At 36.9% G+C, this 25,645-nt stretch overlaps 1 protein-coding gene across 1 annotated transcript in view; it reads right to left on the reverse strand.

The window, feature by feature from the left end:
• Positions 1–25,645, reverse strand: part of LOC106934602 (transmembrane protein 163-like) — a 47,129-nt gene that overhangs the window by 16,528 nt on the left and 4,956 nt on the right. Inside the window, exon 2 of the mRNA XM_015014598.1 lies at positions 23,430–23,549. Coding sequence (XP_014870084.1) covers positions 23,430–23,549 — 120 coding nt within the window. The remainder of the gene's footprint in view (positions 1–23,429; positions 23,550–25,645) is intronic.

The following is a 25,645-nucleotide window of genomic DNA, read 5'->3' on the forward strand; positions in this document are numbered from 1 at the left end:
TATATAAAGTTTAAAATGAATTGACTACATTAATTGATTTGTGAAAACAATAGAAGTGCCCCACCAAAAACACCAGAAGTTGTGACTTCTAAAGGTTTTTTTTTTTTTTTTTCGAGCTACACTGCAAAGTAAGAGCACACTAACGCAATCCCTGCTTTCTCAGCAGATGTTTCCGACAAGGTTGCAGTCGTCTTCTCAGCCGCAAAATATTGTGTTTAATAATTCAGGACCTCCAGCTCAGCTCAGCTCTGCACTGAGCCCTCCTCTCCTGGAAGAGTTCACCCAGCGGAAAACCTTAGCGTGAATCTTCCTGTCCTTCAGCCTCTGCTCCTCATTTCTTCTTCTTTTTAACCTCCTCCTGATTTATCTACCCCGGTTCTGCTCTTTTGCCTCTACAGGTGGCCCATTTGCTCCTTGTCCTACATGCCTCTGTTCTTAAAGACAAATCCTTTTTTAACTTCCTGTTTCTCTTGCTCAAGTTGTCCTTTCTGAGTCTGATTTTGCTTCCTGTGTTTTCCTTTTCCTCTTTTTTTATTCTGCCTTTGAATTTGTTTCCTTTCTCCTCCCTTCATCTCTCCATCCTTTTTCTCCTTCCCCTTTTAATACTTCCTCATTCTAACCTTCCTTTGAGTTATTCCTCAGGGATTACACCACGCTGTTCTCTCCCACCATAAGCACAGCAGAATTGATATGTAGCCGGACAGAGCTGAAGTCGATTGGCACAGAGCGAAACGTACCATCTGCATGCAGCTTAGCACTGGGGACGCCACAGGGTTTGTGTAGGGCTCAAGCTGGAGCTGACTGGGCTAATGCTTCCTACGCACATGTAGGTTTTCCACAGTTTCACCCTGGAAATGTTTAAACAGCTTATAAAGGGCTTCCAGTGGAGTTAACATGAATTACTGCCCACAAAAGGAGCTGTACAAAGTTACACCGCTAGTGAGAGAAAAAGTCACCAAGAGTTTATGCCAATATAATGAACATGAATAATTAGGAGCTCAAGTAAGCCCAGGACATTCATAAAAGTCCAAGTCAAACAAATTTAGGCAGCCATATATTTGTGTAATGCACTTAAAAGGATATTTTGTTGCAATCTATGTAAAATGAAACTTAGCACTGTTATTTAGTTTGAAAGAGATTATTGTCCTGTCTTTTTATCAAATGTTTTCTTTTTTTAAATAAATGTTCAAGGAGGCAGATTTGCTGTTAAGATTAGTTGTAAGCTGATTTCAGAAGCCCAAGTTACCTATCGCTGTCTGAATATCCAAGTTTGGTTGTACTCTCAAACCAAAAAAAGTGGTAGGTTCAGACTGTTTAACTTCAAATTAAAAGTAAATATGTGCCAGGCTTTGCAGTTTTAAAGCATTTAAATTCTGTTTCATTCCTTTATTTTCAGTTTAACAATTTATACTTGTTCAACTGGCATTATTTCACTTATAACAAAACATTTTCCCACATTACCTCAAAGTAAAAGTAATACTCCTTTATCAATAGTAAGCAATTATTTACCTAAAACAACCTTCTATTTCATGCTGAAAAGCTACTTGTAAGTTAGTTTTGTCTTACTTCAGGTGTACTGTGACATTCGTAGTAGATACTAGACCAAAAATGTTGTGTTTTTGCAGTGCAGATTGAAATATTTTTTTATGAAACCCTATGTTAGTTGTGCAGACTATTGTTTGGAGACCTCTATGAATTAAACCAATACAGTTACAAATATAGGGCCAAAATCCTGCACAAATATGCGAAAGACTGATAGCCATGCATAAAAGCCTGATGGAGAATATTGCTGTAGTCTGTAGAATCAATGTGTGGACTTTGTTTTTGTCATGTCTTTAATGGTAAGCATACACAGTCAGAATGATATATGAATTTTGACAGCCCAGACCTCTGTAAGAAAAAAATAGCCTATTTTAAATAAAAGACAAACAGACTAAAACAGAATTGGATAGATGTTTGTTCACATTTATTATATTTTCAAAATTCCTGGGTGAAAACAACAAACCTTTATTTTTGAAATTGCACAACTCTGTCAGGTGAATTTTAATGATCCAGAACTTTCCCTTTTCTGACTTAAACCTCTGCAGTCATCAGGCCTTACATTTCCCCATCTAATTAAAAACAAACAAGCAGCTTCAACTACAGCATAGGGAGTAATTCCATTGGCTCTGAGGGAGGCAGAAGAATGAAACAGCTTCTCCTCTGTTTACTGTTTACCTCACCAATTTACTTGCTTTGAAATGTTTCAGTCGTTCCCAGGCAGGGATGTACGCTGAGCAGCAATTAGTAGAAATCACACAGCTGCTGTGGTTAAATCTGACAAGAAAAGTTTCACATTGGAGGGTGCAGGAGCATAAGCTGGATGTAAATGCTCAACTTGACCTTATCAGGGCAGGCTGGACCGGTAACCGTGACACAGAATGAAACCACAAGATGTCTAAAGTAAGGACACACACACACACACAAAGGGGAAGTTCTGCTCTGCTGTCATTAGCTATAAGCAGAAAATCATTATAATTAACAGAAATCAAGGCTTTAACCCATCACTGTAATGATTCAGACAGCTTGCTAGCCAGATAAGCAGTTAGCTAGCTAGCTTGTTAGATAAACAGCTAGCTAGAGAGCAGCAGCTCCTAGCTAGCTGGATAACCAGATAGCTAGCTGGTTAGCTGGTTAGCTAGATAGATTGGGGCAGGGAGTTTTGCAGAAAGTGAATTAGTTCATGAGAGGCTCTATCCAAACCAAATCCACAGCTCTGGTACAGCTTTTGGCCGCTGTATATTTTGCCCAGGAGTTTTATAATGAGATCTTTGGAGACTGCTCTGCATAATCAAACACTCTGACAGTTGCTCACACAAGCATCCAAAAATGTCACTCTGTAAAGAGCCTTAAAGCAAATTCAGCTTTTTACACTACAATGTCATAATGGGCAAAGTATTTAGTGGCAGAAGAAGTAATTGTTTTTAAAAATTCACATATTGTTACTAATTAAAGCAAATATAATTGTCTATTTTATTCTAAACAAATAGAAAATTGCTAAACATTTTGTAGCAATAAACACTGAACACCTTTTCCATTTGAGATTATGCTCCTGTAAAAATACATAGTTTAAACTTTTTACACCTGGGTTCATCCATCCATCCATCCATCCATTCATCCATCCCTCCCTCCCCCCACCTCCCGCCGTTTAGGTCTATCACAATAACAAATTTTGCTGGATGACAAATTGTCCCAGAAATGATTGTGATAAACAATAATATTGTTGTTTTGAGACAATTTTCAAGTAATATACTGATTATGCCATAATGACGCAAGTTTGCCTTCTCAAAGACCAACAAACTTTAATTTTGTAAAGAGCGCTTAACACGAGAAGTCGAAGATATTTTAAATATCCAAAGTAAAACACAACAACCAAAAGCTATTAATGAAACGGAAGTAAAAACCATACACAACCAAATCCATAAATAAAATGGATTATGAGGTCCCTGAAAAAAAAATCCCTTCCAAAAATATTAATAATCAGAATTTAATTTCGAATTGAAAATTAGAACTAATTACATCTGAGTATTATACTGTTTTAATTCAATAAAGATTTCATTCCTCTCCTAAAATCTGCTCATATTTGATCTCTTTGCATTTTACTTCCAGTTTAGTCAGCAGCTCTCTTCTTTTGAATTCATTTGGTCCCAGTACTCTATATCATTCACACATAGGTTGTTTTCGCTCTCGAGCCCTGCAGCACTGAACTCCAGCTTCTTTAATAAATCCTTTTTTTTCTAATCAGCATTACTGTCTGCCTGGGAGTCTTGCATCTGAGTCCCCCCCTTATTACAAACTGTGACAAAACAAACCACGGCAGCCACTAATTGGCTGCAACAGTCAGAGTTTTTCATATATCAAAACACCTAACGTGTTTACAACCCAATGTTTCAAAGCTGAAAACAAAACCCTGATCTGTTATGTAAATGCTTATAGCAAAAAAAGAAAAAGAAAACATCCCATTAGATATGAAACTGTGAAAGTATTCTGAATAACGCTGTTTCTTCCAACCATTCACTAAGCCAAAATAATAATCAAACATGAAGCTCTTTTACTCATAGCACACCTAGCAGCATTCGTGATGGATGACAGTGTAATGTGATGCCGCTCTGTATTTTTTGGTCATACTTCCAGCAAATAGTATGCACCATGTGACAAGCAAGTCGTGCCATGGCAACAGACCCCTATTTTCATCACATTTTATCTCAATCGCCGTGGTTATACCAGCTCAGACGGAGCTGATAGGTTTGTCAGATTAAAACATTGTGTGATGTATTGGACTCTGAAGACTTTGGCAGCTCAGAAAAGATCCTGAAGAACTGCAGCTGAAACAGAAATAGATCAGACACCTTATTGTGCTTCAAGGGAATCCATTATATAATCTATGGCCAAACAAATTATTTTTTCTAGAAGGTATCAGGAGAAGAGATCTTATCTTCTGGCTTTAACATACTTTAGTTACATGTCAGTTTTAATTCACAAAAAAAGGCCCAAATTTGCAGTCCTGAATTTTATTTACATCTGTTTTCAATCATCTAATCTAATAATCTTTCTGAAATTTCTGGCTCTACTTAAAGAAAGGAAGACCTGAAAAAGCAGCATATTAAGTACCGATCTGAAGAAATGTAAGTGCAGAGAAAAATTATCAAATGGAATATGTTGTAAAGCACAAACTCAAACTCTTGTTTCTTGCTAAGAAGGACAGGAAAATGTTAAAACAACCACGTAAATCTGGAGATAGTTGGTTCCCCTCACTGTAAGTTTCTTATAACCCTATAACAAACTTGGTCTGATATGGTCTACTCATTGTCAATATGCAGTTTAACACTGAGCCCCTGGCTGTCTATTCAGTAAAACCTCCTGAATCACTCCTATCAAAGAGTTCTGAGATGGAAAAAGAAAAATCTGTTTTTGGTTTTTCAGCCTGGATCATGCGTTAGAGGTACACTAGGGAATCCGCACACCTACACACAAACATGCGTTTGTTGCCTTGCCAAAAGGTAGCTGGAGATCAGAATGCAAATTGCATTTCTGTTTCTACTGTTTCAAGTGCTTGTGTCTCCAGTGGTTGATGTCATGCGCTTGTGCACCTGCTTGGTTGGGGACAGAGAAGTCAAGACAAAATGTAAAACAGGGTTGTACATTTAAGGCAAGGAAAGCACAATTCTTCTCGTGTGCATCCATTCTGGCTCATTTTTCAAAACGCGCCTTTTGCAGATAAATGTTGCTTACTTGTCTGACAAACACCCACGCTGTTATTCCCATATCTCACTCTGTCTGACTCTGGTTTAATCTGTCTTCCTGACAGAACTGGCTTACTCTTGGTTGTTAAAGAAGAGAAGGCTGGAATGGGTGGGTGGTGAGTACCTTGTAGGATTTTGATGAATGCTTTGAAATTGAAATAGATGTGGGTCATAAACAGAGCGAACATCTAACTCAGGGGTCCCCAAACTACGGCCCGCGGGCCAGATCCAGCCCGCCTCCACATTTGGTCCGGCCCCCTGAACAACTCCAGAGAGCATTCAGATTTTTTTTCATTTATTGTATTTTCCAGTTTATATGTGGATTTTTCTTCAACCACCAGGGGGCCCTTTAGCAGGAAGTGTGTCCTGTAAACTGTGGGGCGCATTGCTGCCATCTGTTGGACTTTTAGGGAACTGCTTGACTTTTATGTTATTTAATCAGTACGGTTGTTTGCTAGCGGTAGAGCAGATGAACACACTTGTCTGTTATGAACGCCGCATTCCTCGAAGCAATGCCTGTAAGTAGCAGCTTATACTTGAAAACGAGCCTTTATGTTAACATATGAGAAATTAATATGTTAAAGTTACATTCCCTCAATGGAATATATACTAGTCAGTCCCAGTAACCGTTTCACTCATGGGTTTTTCCCATGTGCTTTCTGGGTAAAACTCAATCGAGAAACGCCCCCCCGCACCCCCTTACAATTCGCCTCCCCCCCTCAACAATCTCCGGCCCCCCACCAGAGAAGGGAAAAGCTATGTGGCCCTCACAGGAAAAAGTTTGGGGACCACTGATCTAACTAATCTACAATGCCTGCATTTAGTTCTGAGAGATCCTTGAGGAGATTCTACAAACCAATATACTAAATATCAAGTCTAACTTATGTGTTTATGTGAATGAAATCACTTGTAAATTAAACTGCACTTCAGATGGATATTTTATAATTAGCAGTTTTCATAATGTGCTCATTTTTGAGCAAATGGACAATTTTATATTGCGTTCCAAAATAAAGTGCATACATAATACACAACTCTATCCTTTTTCATTTTAACCCTATAGGTGTTACTTGTATAGGTGGTGTTTTTATTTAATCATGCATATTTTACCCTGCTGCTCTATGTAGTCAAGGTATTAAGATGATTTGTTTTAGTAGGAAAAAGGAAACATGTTCTTTGACGGGTCAAGTTTACTTCTTAAACTTGTAAGCAGATTTTTTATTATACTCTCCTGCCTGTGGCAGCAGTTTGGGTTTTGAGTGTCTCTCGATACCCTGAAATAAGTGTTTCTTTGCTCTGTGCCAGTAAAGAGTTGGTGCTGTTATAAAGGCAGCTTTCCAGGCTCAGAGCCGTTGCTTTGAAATAAAAAAGAAGAATGATGGCTCTAAGTTTGGCTTTTTTTGAGCCGGCATTGGAACCAGTTCGGTGCAAGCTCCATACCAAACTCAACACTTCTTTCAGCTTTCACCATCTAGACAACGTTCCCTCCCCCACTACTTCTGTTCACTTTTAAAACATATAATTCTGCTCAAGAGTGAGATGCTGACATCAGTTTCTCCAATTGTACATTACTGCACTGCAAAACAATGACAGAGGGGGTGAGAGAAATTACCTTGTAGAATGAAGATGGACGACTTTTCCATTCATTGTTGCATTCTCGTTCCACCCCTCGCTATTTAGGGGTTCCATCAGCTCAATATCATAGAGCTCAATAAAATATTCATGCATTAAGAGGAGAATTAGGCTCTCCGAGTCCCTTTTCCCTGAGGCCATCCCGTTCAGCACATGCAGCAATCTTCTAGCAGGTAACAAATGGCAACACGAGGAAGCCCAAGCTTGTTAATGGATCCACTGGATGCATAGCCTTGCAATTGATCACCATGGATCTACATAGCTGTGGGGTGCATAAGGAGCTTTACTCTGTTTTGTGATCATACATAAGGCAGGAAGGTTGCTGTAGTTCACCAGAGGGGTAATATAATGGCCTTATCTCTGAGTCATTCATAAATTTAAGTGATGCTACTTCATAAAAATGTGGCTGCAGAGCAATAAGCCAGGGCTTGGACTTTAAATGTGAAATTTTCTCGGATGGAAAAGCCACAGTGATACCCCCATCCATCCATAGCCAACAAGTGGGCATAAACTTTAGAAGGAGGAATGATTGCTGTTGTTACCAGCTTTTCATCAGCTTTTCCATTGGTTGATGACCAAACCCTGGCTTTCCAGTTACCACTATCTGTGATGTTTTTTTTTTTTTTGTTCATCCTGTGAAATCCAGCACCTGAATTTCTCACTTTTCAGTTGATTGTTTTTGTTTGTCATGCCACCAAGCTCTGATATAGGAAGCAGACACTAATTAATTCAGACAAAAATGGACCCTAAAATGTGCTCTGTGGGTCTAAAAGTGGAAAAAATGACTAATATTTTGCCAAAATTTAAGTATGTGTTTCAACTTTGATGTGTTCCATAAAATGTATAGTGTATTGGTGTTAATAGTGTGGGATTTGCAGTGTTCTGCTGCTGATTGCATGAGTTACCTTTGCTGTAATGTCAACATCTCGTCATTTAGATTTTTCCCCAATATTTTGATCACTTAACCATCTGAAAAAGTAATATCAATGTTAAATTTAGAAATTATTAAAACATATTGGGGAAGTTAGGTAATAGTGGGCCAAACTATTGTCTACCTTATAAAGTTTTTAAAGTTATTACAGACTGTTGTACGGAAGAGGATTAGGGCCACTGGAAAACAAGTTATTTTTTAATTCTGATTTTAATCTCAGAATTCAATTAAGGTCAGAATTCTGACTTTTTCCTCAGAATTCTGAGATTAAAGTCAGATGTTTTTTACTTTTTTCCAGTGGCCTTAATCCTCTTCCATATTGTTGCGTACAAATTGACCAAAAAAAAAACAAAACAATGGATGGCTTATGTGTCTGATTCAGTGTGTATTTGATTTAGTTGGTTTTAAAATTTATTATTTATGCTTATGTACGATAATACAGAAGGCTCCTACACAATTACATCAACTACATTTATCTTATGTATTTAGTTTAGCACATTACAACAGTTTAAACTAAATAGACACAATGATACGATTTTCCCTGTGGGTTTTCTTTAAAAAGAGAACTTCGGTTTCAGTCATAAATTAATCAGCACCTGAATTTAATGAATAATTCCAACTGTGTACACATAAAACCACATAGTGTGACTGGCATTAAAGACCCCAACACAATTTCAGAGTAATTTAGCAGTAGACATTTGCAGCACCTCACGTCCTTGGCGCATCAGCGAGGAGTAAAAACAGTGAGATGCTGCTGACTGACGAAAGATGGTGCGAAGCTGCCTCGAGAGGCCAGACTATAATTACCCTGCAGATGGAGAGTTCCTGACAGCCAAGCAAATACACAGATAAAACACACTATTACTTCTGATAAAAAATGCCTGCGCAGGGTTTCCAACAAAAACAAAACAAAAAAAACAAGCAAGGAGAGATGTCGGTAATGTTCTTCCAAAATACACCATGTAATCACAAATAGTGAAGCTTGCTGAGTAATGCTTCCATCCAAAAGACTTTATTACTCCTTCTTTGCATGTATTAAAAGTCTGAACTGATGAGCTACTAAAGCTTGGGATTTGCATCGCACAATTTAAATGCACAGAACATAGATCCTATGATGGATATTGCTTAAAAATAAAATGCAACATCATAAAATCCTATATCAGCCCGCAGAGGTTTTAAAGATATTTTCCCCTGCGGAGACAATCGATAGTTTAATGTTTTTGCAATGACTTATGACACTTTCAGAGGTTTCTTCTATTAGGATGCAGCAGGCAACTTATCACTCTGACAAAAATAGCTTGGTCAATTCTAAGCCACCCAAAGCAATTCGCAGAACATAAACTGCTCCACCAACAGGCAAAATTAGACCTCACTTTAAGTTAGGAACTCTAGTTATCAATTTAAGCACTAATTGAAGATAAGAAACACATTTCAAGTGAGATGGTTATGTCCAGTGATGGGTAATGGGAATAACGGTAATTAACGGTAATAAATTGATTATTGAAATAATCATCAACTAATTCAGTAATCAATTAACTATTATATATGTGTGTTGTTGTCCATCTACAAATTTAAATTCAAATTTATCCATTCAATTTCTGTCAAAATAACTGCAGTATTTTTGTTATACTGTCTCCTCCTGGAAATAACTCCTCCGATAAATGAAATGACCAAACGTATTATAAGTGTATGAACAATTACTGTTCCTACTGTATGCACATTTGAGCAGATTTTGAGGATGAGTAGAATGGTAAAGTCTATTTCAACTTAATTTAAGCCAATAAAATCACTGGGCTTAAGTCTGGAGTGACATTAAGTACTGCAGAAAATCAAAGGTGGACCATAAAACAAGACTTGAATTACTGAAATGGCTTCCATAGTGAGCCTGGTTCATTAACGACGTCTAAACTATGAGACAGCCGGGTTGTAAACCTGACAGCTTGCCACAAACAAGTCACATCAGAAGGTTACTGAGACGTGAAGCATCAACAGAAATCCATCCGGCCTGAGCACAGAGCTGAGCAGTGATGCTGAGACAGGCAAAATACCTTAACAGAGATTAAAACTGAATCCAACCATAAACAAAATATGTTTTAGATGCTGAATTCATGGGATGAATGACGTCTATTTGGTAAATTATTGTTGGCTAGCGCCCACGTAAATGCAGACATTGTCCAGAGATATGTTCCTTTTTCACTTGAGAAAACATGGAGTCATTAAATTTTACACCAGAACTCTGAAATAATGTGACAAATCTCTACTTTAAGTGGGCCAACTTTAATCTAAAAGGACTGAAAACAACCAGAATATTACACAACTGACACATGTTTTTATGTCAACCTGTTTCAGCTCCATTACTTTTGTTTCACCCTGATGTCCCACTGACAGAGTGTGTGTAATACACCATGTGTGAACACATGGGATCCCCTGAACATCAGTGGCATATACAGGATGACACAGGTGTGCATTCACTCACATGAATACTCCTTCAAAGGCTTCACATGTAAAACAGATGCATCCGAAAAGTTGTGGTAAAACATAATGATGGTTAAAAATTGCAAATCATAAAACCACAGATATCAAAGCTCAATTAAAATACAATATGGATAAAAATGGAAGAGAACACATACACCTTTAAAAGTAAAGATGAAATACAATTCAAAATTAGTCATCGCATTTTCAAAAAGTGGCCTTAAATAGATTCAAGACAAAACATCTATGCAAGCATGGAACCACTTTTTAATTCCAAGAATATAGAGATATGATATACAAATATGATGCAAAGATGGATTCAGATTTAACTGTATACATGCTACCCCTTATTAGTTCCTAATAAGCACTAAAAAGCTGCAGCAAAATAAATTTGATCTTGCATGGTTTTGGATTGGTCTATCTATAAAAGTCAAGATGAAACGTATTACATATTAGATGTTATTGTGATATTCAGCTTTGATTCTTTGTTTCAAATAACTACATTGTTTACTTCTTTCTCAGTCACCTGAAATCAACTTACCTGAGGCAGACATTACAGAGACAACACAGATATTAAAGGTTTTCTCACGCCTAATCTTTACATCTCAGGAATAAAATGTGCCTTATGAAACATGAAACAGGGGCAGGTCTAACAAAGATAAACAAAAACAAAGATGCAAAGCCGCGATCCATTTAAATCTCTAAACATAGTAATGATAATGAGGCAAATACATGTTTGAGTTTGAGGGAATCATTACACCCATGATTAATAACTCTGACATTTACTTTAACCTCAGAATAATTTTATAAATGGCTTCCACAACAGAGGAATGGATTCAAACACGAATCTTTGCACAGAAACAAAGCACATCCCCCACAGACCTCTCATTTACACCAGAACAGCTCTGGAATAATAATATCTCAGCAGCAAGGACCGAGACAGAGTGCATTTAATGATGAGAGCCTCTATAAGACACTAAACCCCTAATTGGTATTAGTCTTTAATTTCCTGTTTACTGTATTGCTTTCAGATGTATGTATTTATATCCTCATCTTTCATCAGTCATCGTTGCCTCTGTGTGCGTAATTGGTTCGTCGCCTCTTGGTGTTGGGGAGAAGGGAGGAAAGATGTGACTGAAGCATCTGGTGTGAGAATCTAAGAATGCTGAGGACAGCCTCACTGCATCAGAGCATCAGAGAGAGCATGAATAACCGCAAAGCCATTCATTGCGACACTGCGCTCAGCTAGAGAAATGCTGCATATTACAGTGCTGCAAGACAGACACTGATAACATAAAGTGGATCTAACAAGTGCAAGACATTTAAACAAGACTCCTGATCTGTCAATAAAGAGTTACAATGATGCTTGGATTTGATCTCTGCAATTTCTGTACTTCTAATTTTCATACTAGAAATTTGTAAAATTAGAAAAAATGTTGTTTTTTTTTTCACTTAGACAAAATATTCCAACAGATAGCATCACATTTATTTTAAAAATATTATAGATATGTGTCTACTAAATTACATATGTTTAAATTAACAGACTATCTCAACCATATAACTGAGAATAAGTTAGATACCGACTCTTATTTCAATAAATAACTGTATAATATCCAAATAAAAAAACTGAATAATGTTGTAACTTTGGTTAATTTTGATTTCTAATGTCCCTTTTCCACAAGATTAGGACCTATGATCTCCACAACCTTAATTGTGCAAATGTGAGAGAATTTTGGCAAATTTGGAAAACATGATTACCGTATGAAAGCGATTCTGACCCTATTAAACTTGTAAAACTCAGCAGAATCAGTGATTCTCAATCCTGGTCTTATGGCCTTTATCCATCACAGAATATTTAAATGATACACTAGCATTACCCATTCAGGATGCAATCAAGTGTTACAGAAGCCTGTTAGTCACCCATTCATTACACTCAGAGTTATGGCAGCAGGGAAGCACCTGAAACATACAGGAAAGTAAGACCTGAGAAGCAGTTAACTAAAGGCTTTTCCCTGCAGCTGTCTTGATAACCTATCATAATGACATTACCTTATTTGCACCAGGATGTTTTCTAGCACTCCAGATTGAGCAATTGATCTTGGCTGAATAATTGAACTTTAGGAAAAAACGACCCTCCAGTTTAATAATCCATTTAATTTCTCTACAACTCTCTAAAGAGAGTTCAGGAGCCTGGCAAAACATCTGTTCTGCAAATGCAGTAACACTTTCTTTGGCATTTTGAAGCATTTATGTTGGCCTTACTGAAACTGCATTATTGTATTAGGATAGAAATCATGAAGCTAGAAAGTACAACTTGAAATCTGAGTGGAAGAAAAACTTTATATATGTGTTGAAAACCCACTTAATTAAACTGTTTTCTTCAAGACCCTCAGCTCACTGATCTGACTGGTTAAGTCAACTAATTAAGCCATATTGACATACCCATGACATTAAGAAATGGCTAACTTGGTTTTTAATAAGCGGAGGGAGGGATTTTTTTTTTTTAAAATTAAGAGTATATTGGGTGCAGAGTTCAGTGGCTATCATGAATAAAGTTCTGCACATATTTTATGTTCCCAACACAATATAGTCTAATATGTCAAGTGAAAATTGCTCTCGACCTGACCATAAACAACCCATGAGAAATATGATAAAACCCATTTTACATGTTAATCAGTCAATCAAATTTTATTTGTATAGCACATTTCAGCAGCAAGGCATTTCAAGGTGCTTTACATAATTAAAAAACAAAATAAAAATGTTTATTCAAAACATTGAATAAACAGAAAGAGAAAGAGATTTTGGAAAAAGAAAAAAAAGGAAAAAGATTTTTAAAAAAAGATAAAAACATACTTTTGTTAAGGAATTTAAGCGCCTGTTGTCACCAGAATCTGCCGTCTGTTTAACACGGGTATTATCCAGGCCCTGTCGCCTAACAGGACAAGGTCTCCAACCTTGCAGCACCAGGCTCCGTCCACCTATCACGCAAATTTTTGCGCTAGGACTTCGCCGTCCTACATGGATCTTTGTGCACTATTTTTACCTGTTAGAGTCTATAATTTACAGGGCTTTTCTGTGCGCCCAATGACCCTCAGTCACTCGCCACTTTTACATAAATAGATAAAAAGTAAAGATAAAAACATTAAAAACATCGAAGACATCAAAACCCGCACTCTAACCCTAATTTAGCCATAAGCAACTCTAAACAGGTGGGTTTTAAGTTGAGATTTAAAGGCACCCAGTGTTTAAGACTTTAACACTGACATTCAAGAATTGGCTACTCAATATGAATCAACCTTGATGTTGGTTAGTAGATACAGCGAAGCTTTAAGGTGTCATGGTTTGTGGTTTTGGTGAGGTGAGGTGAGGGAAGACGCAGGCAGGCCAGGATGAGGATAAAAATGATTATTTTAATGAATAAGTCCAACAGCGGATGCAGAGGGAAACAGACTTTAGACGACAACATTAGACGAGGATCCGACAAAAGACAAAGACAACAGGTGGGTTTAAATACACAGGGAGGGTAATCAGAAAACCTAGACACAGCTGGGATCAATCAACGGGGAGGACGAAACATCACAGAGACTCACATGAGACCGGATCACAACAGAAAAAACCCCAAAACAAACACACAGAAACACGATCATGACATAAGGTTCATAATGAATATAATGCCGTCTCCTCATTCAATTCAATTTATTTTAATTTTTTGTTTCAAGGCACTATACAAAAAAAGTGAATTCAGCTTGTAATCCTGGAATCTCTTTTATTTAGTTTTTTTTTCTTTTTTTTAACAGTAAGAAATATTTTTGACCCAGTAGGAACCTAAATTATTTGCAACAGTTTGCTAAAGTGCAAAGCTAACATCTTTGTTGGGGAAGAACATTGATATTTCAGTTTATGATGTATTTTCATGCAGTTAGTTGTGTACGGTAAAAATTTATAAAAGGTGTTTTTCTGCTATACAAACTCAATATTTTGCTTTGAACTTCTTAAAATTTTATGACCGTTTCCTACGTTCTTACAAGCAGCATTATTGAAATGTGTGCAAAACTCTTATGATGTTATAGAGGGACCAGATTTATTCGCAAAATAATGTGTGCAACCATTTGCAACAGGTGCACATGACACTTTTTGAAATTTCTATAAACATTGCTATGCCTCACTGTAATGCGACTGACTTAAACACTCAGAAAGTACATCATCAAGAGGCATATGGAGTTGAGTTTCCTCTAACTCTTCAATACTGATTATTTAAAAATGACTGATTGATTGATCAGAACTCCTAAGCTGGCCATTGGTAAATGGTTGAGATATCATAACTTATTTTTTAGTGCTTTTCTACCTCTAAACTATGTAGTGCTGCTTTGTTCTGTACATCCAACTTTCCTCTCACCTCAAATGCTACAAATTTGGTTTTAAAGTTCACAAACCAGATTGTCTCGTAGAACAGTTTTTGATTTCAATTTATAAGACACAAAGTTAAGATCATTTATTTTTTACCTCACTGAGACTGAAGGATGTGCAGCACAGCTAACATGTCAGTTGCCCCACTCTTTTCCTGAGAAGTCAAAGTACCCTTGTCCCCATTCTGTCAGTCTTAAGATGCTACACAGTGAAGCACTATGTCATGGAAGCCAGTGAGACTCACACAGACTCCCTACAATTTGTCATTTAATTGCTGATAAATAGTAAATACAGTCTCAGCACACACTGTCAAATCGTGAGCTTGTTAAAAAGATCATTCTCCGGCTCACCACACAATACACAGACGACACAAAGAATGGACTAGCTTACATTTAACACGATTAAATTTATCGAGACAGCCAGGCTGCTCACTTGAGCATTGTTTAAGTTAAGGTGGCTGAAGAATGTCGACCATCCAAGGAATCACAAGGCTTCTACTTGGGAACATAATGGAGCTGGGAAGAATAAGAAAAGCTGTGTGCAGAACAGCTAGCCTTTCTATGATTTAACCAGCTTAAGGTTTGTATGGGTTCAACTCATGTCAAGAAAGTAGACATTAGTTGGGAAATTACATGGCGCAAAGTCAAAGGTCATTTGATAATAGCAATTGAGACATCTGTTATCGTAATAATAGACTTGTCTTCCAGCAGTTGCAGCTGGAAATGGACAGGAAGCTCAAATTACATATGAGCGTAACAGTGATAATCAAAGGAAAACTGCTGGTTTGGCTGCTTTTCTCTAATGACATGCAACTGCCTTGGCTGTGGCCACCTAGCCAGGCATAATATAAATCTCACATCAAATATAAATAGTGCAGAAGTGCAAATAGAGCTAATTCACACCTCTCCACCACCAACAGATATGAACAGAGAGGGAGGGTTTATTTACAGTCTTGTCAACATACACATTTTCAAAAGATTTTTAGCCTGATGGAAAATTATTCCCCAATAAATCTCCGTAAAATATATCATCAGGGACAAAGACATTTATGCAAACATCTCACTTGTGTATTTACAATCCCGTTGAATATGCACGCTTCTTAACACTCCATTTGTTGAACCAGCTACTGTTTATCCTGATCAGTTCAATTTTTCCTGGCAATTTCACACTTTGTATCCTTCTGATGTATGCAAAAGCACGCTGAAGAAGACTGCATGAAAAACAGCTTCATAAATAGGATGCTGTAGCCGCTTAGGTGGCAAAAATGGAGTTTGCCACATAATGATTGCCTGGCTCAATCGATAACTTCTAATCTGACTGTTTTAACTCAAAAGAAAATTGCAAAGCAAAAAAAAAAACAAAAACAAAAAAAAAAAACTGTCAATTAAAAAAAATATATTGTGTGACTAGATCACTTTCTACAGGACTTCTTGTGACTTTCTTAGAAAATTGATTGCTGTCTAGATGACAGTCTTCCACCTGCACTGTAGATTTCTGCAGCTTCTCCAGAATTAGCATAAGCGTTAGTTATTCCTTAGATGTTTTTTTTTTATCAAGAATTTCACAGCTTAATGTTTAGTAACAGTAAAGAAGGCTTCAGATAAGTGCAAGTCCTGTCTTCATCCCTAAAAGTTAAGTTAGTTCACATAATCAAATGTACACATGGTTCAGCTCTGGCAAGAGGTTGGTGTGAATTCATCATCACGCATAACTGTCTTGCGACAATAAGGGCAGCAAAAAAGACGGACATCAGAAAACTGCAAACATTCATTTCTTTGATGAATCTTCCTCACAGTTGTTTTAGAAAAATCAGTTATTCCCAAGAAAATTGTTAAATAAATTGGAAGATCAAAATGTCCCCCAGGAGAAACTCATTTCAACAATCGAGGAACAATTTTGTGATGATCTCTGTGTTTGGTGGCATTGTGGGTCAAAGACGAGAACATTCTTAGTCTAGAGTCTGCCGAAATCTTAACCTCACTGAAAACCTTTGGTGTGTTTTTTTCTGAAATGATGTCAGGAAATGGTGATGATTACATCCAAAACAAGAGGGAATTGTGTAAATGCTAAAAAAAAAAAAAAAAAAAAGAAAAGACGCTGCATGTGTAGCCACATCATATAAACTTAAGAATATGTCTGCTTGTTCCTTAGTGATTGAAATGGGAAGAAAAGTACTTCAGGCTAACAAAACAAGGCTAAATATATAAACTACGACTGGAACTATTGAATACAAGACCAGATTTTTCTCCCTGCTGGCAGCCTGGTATTTAAAAAGCAGACTGCAAATATTGGGTGAAGGAAAAACAACGGAATAAATAAATTATTTCTGTTTTCTTGCAAGGAAAAAACAAAGGCAGACGTGTTTTTCTCTCTCTTTTTTTTGGTTTGGAGGGGGGATAGAAATGGAACACAGTGCAAGGAATCTGAAGACGGATTAGGTCTAAGTGGAGAAGTAGGTGTGGACGAGGGACTGAGGGAGTAAACTGCAGAGAGGCAGAACTGGAGCAGGAGGCAAAAGGAGGAGAGAGACTGTTTCTGCAGTGACTACCCGGATATGATGAATGGCTTGCAGACAGAAGACGGATACTATACAACAACTGAAATGCAAACATCTTGTTTGTGTACACGTTGCCCTGCTGTGATTCGTCACAAGTTTTCTCTGCAGCTTCATGAATGCAGCAAATGAGAAACAAGACAACTTTAATGATTCTGGCTGAATTCTGATATGCAGATAATGCTGGGGTATTTTTATTAAGCTGTGAAAGCCACAACAGGAAGAATACTAATTTTGTAACCTGGCAGTCAGAGCTACACATTCTCTTAGTAAGCACCAACCTAAAGCAAGAAGTGCTAGGACTCACATTTTGTTTTAATAAGTCATAATAAACCCACAAAACATGAGGCAGTTATCAAGTATTTCCTGTGAGTTTATGCAACATGTAGTCACACATGCTGTGTAACAGAACATTATGAGTGTTTTTCAATACGTAGTGGCACCGGCGTGGTGAATGCAGACTGAAATCTAAAGGGCATCTCACTTGTGTGATTCCTTTTGGACAACAGTGGAGCTCTTTCAGATTCACTTCTGGTTTTGGTCTTATGATCCAACTAAATGTTCCTGAGAGGCAACACTTTTTACGCTTCGATTAATTTCCCCCTGCAAAGATTTCATTCGGCTATCAATGACCTTTCTGATCTTTGCAGCAAGTTTTCTTTTATGTAAATAAGTAGCTAAGTTTTACTGATAAGACATGAGATTAAAGATGAAGAAACTGCAAATGAATTACAGAAACGAGTCAGACAGGCTTTTAATTTCTCTGCTTCACATCCAAAGTTCAGCTTGATTTAAATCAGACTTGTGCAGTTTTATTTTTTATTTATGAAAGAACTTACAATTTTTTAGTTATCCACCAAATTGCAATGTGTGTAACCTCTAATGTGCACACTGGGGAAATTAAAAAGTAGATTTTCTGAAAAATCTAAAGAGTTTAGATGAAATGGGAACTGTTGTTGGCTAATTTTAGGTTGAAAATGTGGAAATAGTTTAGATATAAAATGGAATTTGCCTGAAATAAAGTATAATTTTATTCTTTTTGTCATGTACTCTTAGTGCATGAAGTAAAACTGATAACCACAGATTATCGTTTAAAGAGCATTCTTTCTGCTATTTAAGCCAAACAAAGCTTTGACTGTTTTCATTTTAGCACATGCAAACATGCCAGTTATTATGTGACAGTTGCATTACGCAGCTTATTCGTCACAGGCCCTTTCGTAACCCAGTCTATAAAGTTGTGCCACACAGATATTTTTAAAAAACATGGTTTATTTATAACGATCTAGAGGCTTTTATTTTATGCATCTGGGTTAAACTTGTAATTGCATCCTTGCTGCACAGACGGGGAGAACGAGGCATTTAATGAAGGACGAGAAAGAGAAAAAAGAATCAGAGGATTGAAATCTGCATTCCTTCTCTTTTATCACTTTCATCCTTGTTTACGTTCTGGAAACTTCTTCACTGCAGCAGATATTCCTGTTCACTTCTTTGCCACTCCCTCCAGTTTTGCTGTCTCTTTCCCTTTATCCTCCTTTCTGTCCCCTTTTCTTGCTGTGTGCTTTTTGCTTCTCACCAACATCCCCCACTCCTTCCTTCCTTTCCCTTAACACACGATCTTCTCACTGCTCAAACAACAAATCGTTGTTGGCAACGATGGCGATGGATCAAGTGACAGCCTGTTAGTCTGCAGACCTATAGCCCCCTCTTTTAAGTCCTCAATGTGAAAATCTATGCTGGTGGAGTGCAGTTCATCCACAGCTCTGAATATGGAACAGCGTTCCCAGTGTCTGCTTACCAAGCACATTACAGATGCTTCCTTGCAAGTAAACATAAATACAAGCACACCTTGCATTATCACTCTGAAACAACACCCCAAACTGAGCCGATGATCTAAGATGTGAGGATTTTTCTTGTTTATGTAGGTCATTGCAGAACTAAAGTGACCATGCTCCTGAGCAATAACACAAATTATCAGAAAATATGTAGTATAGTTTTCTGTGTTTCAAATATCTATTTTTTTGTTGTTGTAGCTGAAATATATAAAATCCTACATTTATTTTGTGCAATTTGGGAATCAAAGAAAGCAAAATTTCTCTATTCTGATTGGTTGGAAGGAAACGTACGTCTTGCTCTGATCTGATAAGAAAAAAATCAAGTAAAATTGTCACAATGTATAGTTTATCCAACAATGTTAAACTCTAAAACTTCTGTAGTTTATTTTTAATTAATATTAAAAAAATAACGGTTCCCATCGTAAATAAACTTTCAATACTTTCAAATAATATGAGGATTTTCAGAGAAAAGCACAAACAGCACTGACTATACCCAACTTTCTCCTTGTTATACAGTCAAAATGGTAAACACACTGTTCTAGACGGATGCAGAATAACTTTATCATGCATTGTTATTTCTTTCCTTATTTCCTGTCACTTCTTACCTACCGTATCTGGATGTCCCACAAAATGCTTTTAGCTTGTCAAAATGCTCCAGCAAGTGCTCTACAAGAATTAATTGTGGAAGTTTTGACGTAACTTAAATATTTTTCCTTAGATGTATGGCTTTTAATACTAAAGCTTACTGTTCCATATATTCCCAGTAGTACACTTTGATTTCAGACTGCAGTGTCGTTCTCTGAGTTCCTAAAATCAGATCTTCCAAGTACAATGTTGCTAATCCAGATCCCAATAAGCCACAGGTTTAATTATACTGACATGCCCAGCTAAATGACAGGCATTTACCTACTCTACTCTTTTATAATTATTGATGTACTAATGAATTGATATTTCAAAAAACGTTGTCTTTACATCCGTCTCTTGGTAGGTGTGATTTCTCAGTTTTTCTGTCTTGTCCCCTGCCAAGTCAATAAGGTTTGATTCTGAGTTGTTCTGCTCAAGGTCTCTTCTTGTTTAGCAGGATCTTTTCCCTCCCACGGTTGCTTGCTGCTCTGAGAAGGCAATGCTTTTTCCAAATCAATGTTTTTTGTGTTAATGCTGATTTGCTTAACTGAACTTACATTCACTCGTCTCTTTCTCTATTCTCCTTCTTAATAAAGTCACTTGTTAACACAAAAAGGAAATCGGCCAACCACATGGAAGCAACTCAGTGCATTTAGACTTAGTGAAGACAATCTGTAGATCTCCAAGCTCAGACTCAGAACGAGGAAAAAAAGAGATTTAAGTGACTTGGATCAAGACACGACTGTTTATCCCAGAATGTGCATTAAATAAACATGCCAGTTAATGTTTCACCTAAAACAAAGACATATTCAGATTATTGCAAATTTGTCAAAATGACTTTAAATGGTGAAGTCTACATGCTGTAACTTGACACAACTATTACATTTCTGAAGTGAAATATATTCCCCATAAGACATTTCCCAGCTCTACTCCTGTGAAAAACCTCACCACAGCTCTTAACAAGATGTATGTGAGTTCTCGACTCCCAGCCTGAGCCCGAGATGTCCGATAAGCTTTAACAAACTTGTACCACTTTTACAGGTGAACCACAAAGGACAGCTCGTTCACAAATGTCACAAGCTAACACAGAGCAGCCATTCATGACTGAGACAGTCAACACATCCGAAAGTGGAGCAGAGGAGGACCGGCTTGAACACGCCTCCCTTCTGAATTCTTAAAATCCTGCTAAAGGTTGCAGAGCAGCTGAGAGTCTGCAGGTTTCCTCTGAGGCAGACAGAAAAGACAGAGGAAGAGAGAGAATCATAAAAAAATGGCTTGCAAAACCAGAATTGGAAATATAAGGAGACCTTGACACTTAACCTGCTTTTATTAAAACCTGTCTACTTGAGGCAAAGAGGATAAGATGTACATATCACATAGGACAGCTTATGGAAATCGATTTTTTGTTTTTTGAATGTAGGCTTACTGAAACGCAGGAGGGAAGAAGGAGAAAACACATGGGAAAACGGGCAAGAAAGTTGAAAATGGGGAAATAATTAAAAAGGATGGAAAGATGGAAGATGGAGAGACTCAAAGGCAAAAGGAAACTGGGGCAGAAGCAGGAGGAAACAGAATGTTGGTGTTCTTTAAAGTTGAGCCATCACCATTTCCTATCTGCCTTCACATCTGAAACATTAAAGGAGTGTTCGATGATCTAGTCATTGCCTACTATAAGGAATACATATGAGACGACGCAGAACAAGACCTCACCATATTTCCCTGATGACCAGAAAACCCATTGAAATTGGAAAATGATCTTGTCATTTGTGATGTATATGAAAGACTGGAGTGTTTTTTCTGAGAAACTCATGGTAATCCTCAGGTTTAATTAGTGTTGGTTAAGTGTTTGTTCCTTTGTAATCATTTAGTTCCTTTTTTTAAGTAGTAATATGTAGGTTAGAGTTTGTATTGTTCTGACAAGAAATTCTTAATTCTAAGGAATATAAAGAAATCTTAAGTTTGTTTGTTGAAATTTGGAAACTGATCGATTCATAAACATTAATTCAACCTGATGCAGTTTAAACTTCTTTAAAAGTAATGTGAGTTAACCTGCAGACCACAGTCTTTAGTTTACACGTGCAAACACAGCATAGGTCTACTGAGAGCCACATAAATTTGCACAAGAAAACAACCTAGATCTAAAAAACAAATACTGTTCAAAGCAGGAACTCAGATAACTGCATGTGTTTCAGCAGCTTATAAACTCTATACTTATTTCTGTAAAAAAAAAGGTTGTATAATTTCTCATTGATCTGCCTATCAACAACACTTCTGAGTAGTTTTGCAAGTGTGTATTTATGTCTTATGCATCCTTATTCATAGAACATTCTCTTATTTAAAACGATCCCAGAATCAGACTTTCTCTTTCACTTAAAATATTCAAATAAATGCAGTGTTAGGCTGAATCAGCCAATAGTGAATCTAAGAAGAATTTTAATGCTGTTTTGTTAAATGTACCCAGATTAATTCTCATATAGAAAACACTATTTAAAATCGGGTACCCTCTCAGTCTCACCCTTCTCTTAGATTCAGATCCTCTAATTCCCCTTATGTCTTGTCATGATTCCTACCCATGACTACAAAGTTGCATTTCTTTCCTTGTGCTCCGGACATCACAAGGCAACCGAATATGTTGAAATTACTGCTGCATCCTGTCACAGCATCCATATGATCACTGAGTTACTGTGCAATATATGCAGAGCAAAAAATCTCCTAAAGCAAAACTCAACACTATGTGGAAGAATATGAGGAAGTGACACAAAAAATCTATATGTACATTAGATTAAAGGCTAGATAGGGTTAGTGAGATATTTTTCAAGTATCAAACATTTCTTTGATCAGATCAAATTACAATTAAAAGTAGAACTGAAAGGGGAAAAAGAAAGAACTCTGTAATCTTTTTTTATGGCAGGAAAATCTTGATTTGTTTTCAGGCTGTAGTTTAACATTTTGCTTAAAGTTTCAGTTTCCTCCAGCAGAACTGCCTGAGACAGAACTGAGCTAATGTTTTTCTTTCTACTGTTTTGCAACAAAAGTGTGACACTTTAACTCATGTTTTCCAGAACAGAGTTTTTCAAATGATTATTTTCTTGTTTTTAAAAGAAAAACATTATCCAAACCAATCTGGTATTATGGGGAAAAAAAGTGTTTCCTCCTCTCATCCATATTGACGTGGACAGGTTTTGGCCTATTATTCTTTGCCGAATTGCATAATTCAGCCGCACTGAAGTATTTTTAAGAATAAACAGACTGTCTGAATTCATAACAGCTTTTCAGTTTAATTCTGTCCTTTGACTAGGCCATCAGGTTGGTTTGGATAGCTTTTTTTGTCTTTATGCATCAAATAAACATTTGAAAACTACTGTTATTCAGGCTCTCTATCTCTGCTATTAAAACTGGGTTGACCCAAAAATATAGCAAAAGAATTAAAGGGTCAAATACTTTTTCATCCAAATTTAACCTAAATGCTCTAATTACAACATACCAAAGCATATCCTACTTTAAAATGATATACAAAGCTGTTTTGCAGTCAAAAAACACACATTTGGATAAAACAATCTTCTTATCAAATGGCAATTGGGAAATCATCTGCTCCTAAAAAGTAATTACTGCTGAACATAAATATCCAGCAGAGTCACTTTATGCCTCCATATGTGCTCTTACTAGAGGTTTAAATAACGTTTGTTTTAAATGCTTACTGAAAGCTGCCACAGCCAGGATAAGTGTGACCACAATGGAGACCCAGGAGACCCAGAGAGCTTTCTTCCTGTAGTTCTGAGCCTCGTGGGGCTTCAGGCGCAAGCTGCTCTCAAGAAGACCTGCAAAGAGGAAACGTACACAAAAAATGTCACAAGGACGCTTCTGTCTTTCTTCTTGAGTCATTATGATTTTCTGTGTTACTTTGTGATCATATCAGGCACCCTCAGGAAATGTAAGAAATGATTCAATCTATCCATCTCCTTTGTACAAAGAAGAATGTTTGTTTATGGGAGGGTTATCTTAAAAAATGTTCATTTGATTGACTCAGTTTGATTGGTGTGCTACTGTAAATCAGAAAATCAGAGTTTCGTTTGGCCAGCTCAAGTAGCTGAAGTAAGATTGATCCTGCAAAATAACAGTGACCAAAAACACACCAGTAAATCCAGCATGAAAAATTCACCGGTCAACATTTCCTCAGACTGGTAGATGGCCACAAGAAGCGTCTCAGTTGAACATACATTTATGTTGATATTATTTGTTTTCTTTCCCAGCAATGAATTGGTGAAAATAAAAATTGGACATCAACTTTTGAACATTTCCTTTGGAAGAACTTGATACATTGTGGGGTGTCCCCATAAAATATTCACGACTGCACATATGGTGCTCAAATGGTTTTCCCAATATCGGTAGTACTTAGTCAACCCAAGGGGATCCCATACATGACGCCCATTTTGTTCCCAGATGCACTTAGTATCAAAATTCATTATCTTTTATCAGAAAAACCTTAGCTGAACAGCCTACCAGAGTAAACTGAGATTTCACTAAGGCAGAATAATTTTCAAAAATGAATTGGATGAATTTTCTAATCGCTTTGTCCACCTATTGTGTTTGAGAAAGGTCCTTGCCTGAAGTCACAGACTAAATAGCCCAGATTTCTAACAGCCGGCAGCTCCGTGTCATGAAATGTGAGGATGGCTCTGCAGAGTCATGAATTATTCAAGAGCTTGAACTTTTACATCCAGGAGATTTTAATGCTGTTGGCTATAATCGTATCCTGAAATTTGTATCGCACATTGTTAGTGGAACCACGAACCAGGACAAAACCAGTCAGACGAGTGTGGAGCTACGAATTTAAAACAAAACATTTTAATATGTGCCTTCCTTGAGTTAGAAAGTTACAGAACACAGGACGGCTTGCAAGTAATGCAACATCTAAATAATATTGAAATATAGAAAATAGAGTTTCTCTTGTTATAAAAATATTGATGAATAAGCATCTTCCTCGAGATGAAGTCAATCAAAAAGCACGGGAAGAACCTTAACCCACAGCAGCAGGATAACATGCATCCAGAATCTCCATGGCAACCAGCAATTGAACCAGCCCATGTCCTGACAACTTTGATTACTGTTTTTCTGTGTGACGGCTCTGATGCAACATCTCAAAGCACAACCACATACATAAAACCTAACTTGAGCTGCCAGCTGCCTGCTCAATAGTTGCTCATGCATTTTTTTAATGAAAACTGTCTGTTACTATCCACACATTATTGCATTTTATCCTAATTTTCACTGAAAACTGAATCGTCCCTGTGGAGTAGCTCATGGTGTCAAAAGCAAATAATTTCTTACCCTGTATGTTTTATTAAACTTGAATTTTTTATTTTTTTAATAAAGACAATGCATACTTGGATAAAGCTAAATCACTGCTGTGCATCATTGTTTATCATTTAGAAAGAAAATGTTGCTTTCTGAGCAAAAGAAAACAAGCTGCATCATAAAAACTGCTGCAGCACATAGGAAAAAATAGCAATTAAATATAATGAAACCTATAACTTCTGATTCATTTTATTATATGTGTTGTTTTTTTGTATAACCCTTTTTTAGTATATGTGGAAAAAATGCCTTCAATTGAGTGAAATGCATAGACAAAAACCATAAGAAATGTGGTCTGACTACAACTGTATATTGTTAGTCAAATTATAGGGAGTGTAGAACGACAAGTCAGGGATTTTAATATGTTGGTGAGACAACAACTTTGTCTCAACTTTGTCTCACCAACAATTTGATCTGAGACAACAACTTGACCAGTAAATCATCAAAACAGCCACTTTTTGTTTGGCTCTCAGGGGTCTTGAATTTTTTTCTTGTCGGAATTTTTAGTGTATTTTTAAGAAAAAGTGAAAAAGAAGATGGATGAATGGATGGACAGAAAGAT

This window comes from Poecilia latipinna, unplaced genomic scaffold (genome assembly GCF_001443285.1).
Source record: "Poecilia latipinna isolate Pla-1442-1.1 unplaced genomic scaffold, P_latipinna-1.0 Scaffold1831, whole genome shotgun sequence".
Classification (NCBI taxonomy): Eukaryota; Metazoa; Chordata; class Actinopteri; order Cyprinodontiformes; family Poeciliidae; genus Poecilia; species Poecilia latipinna.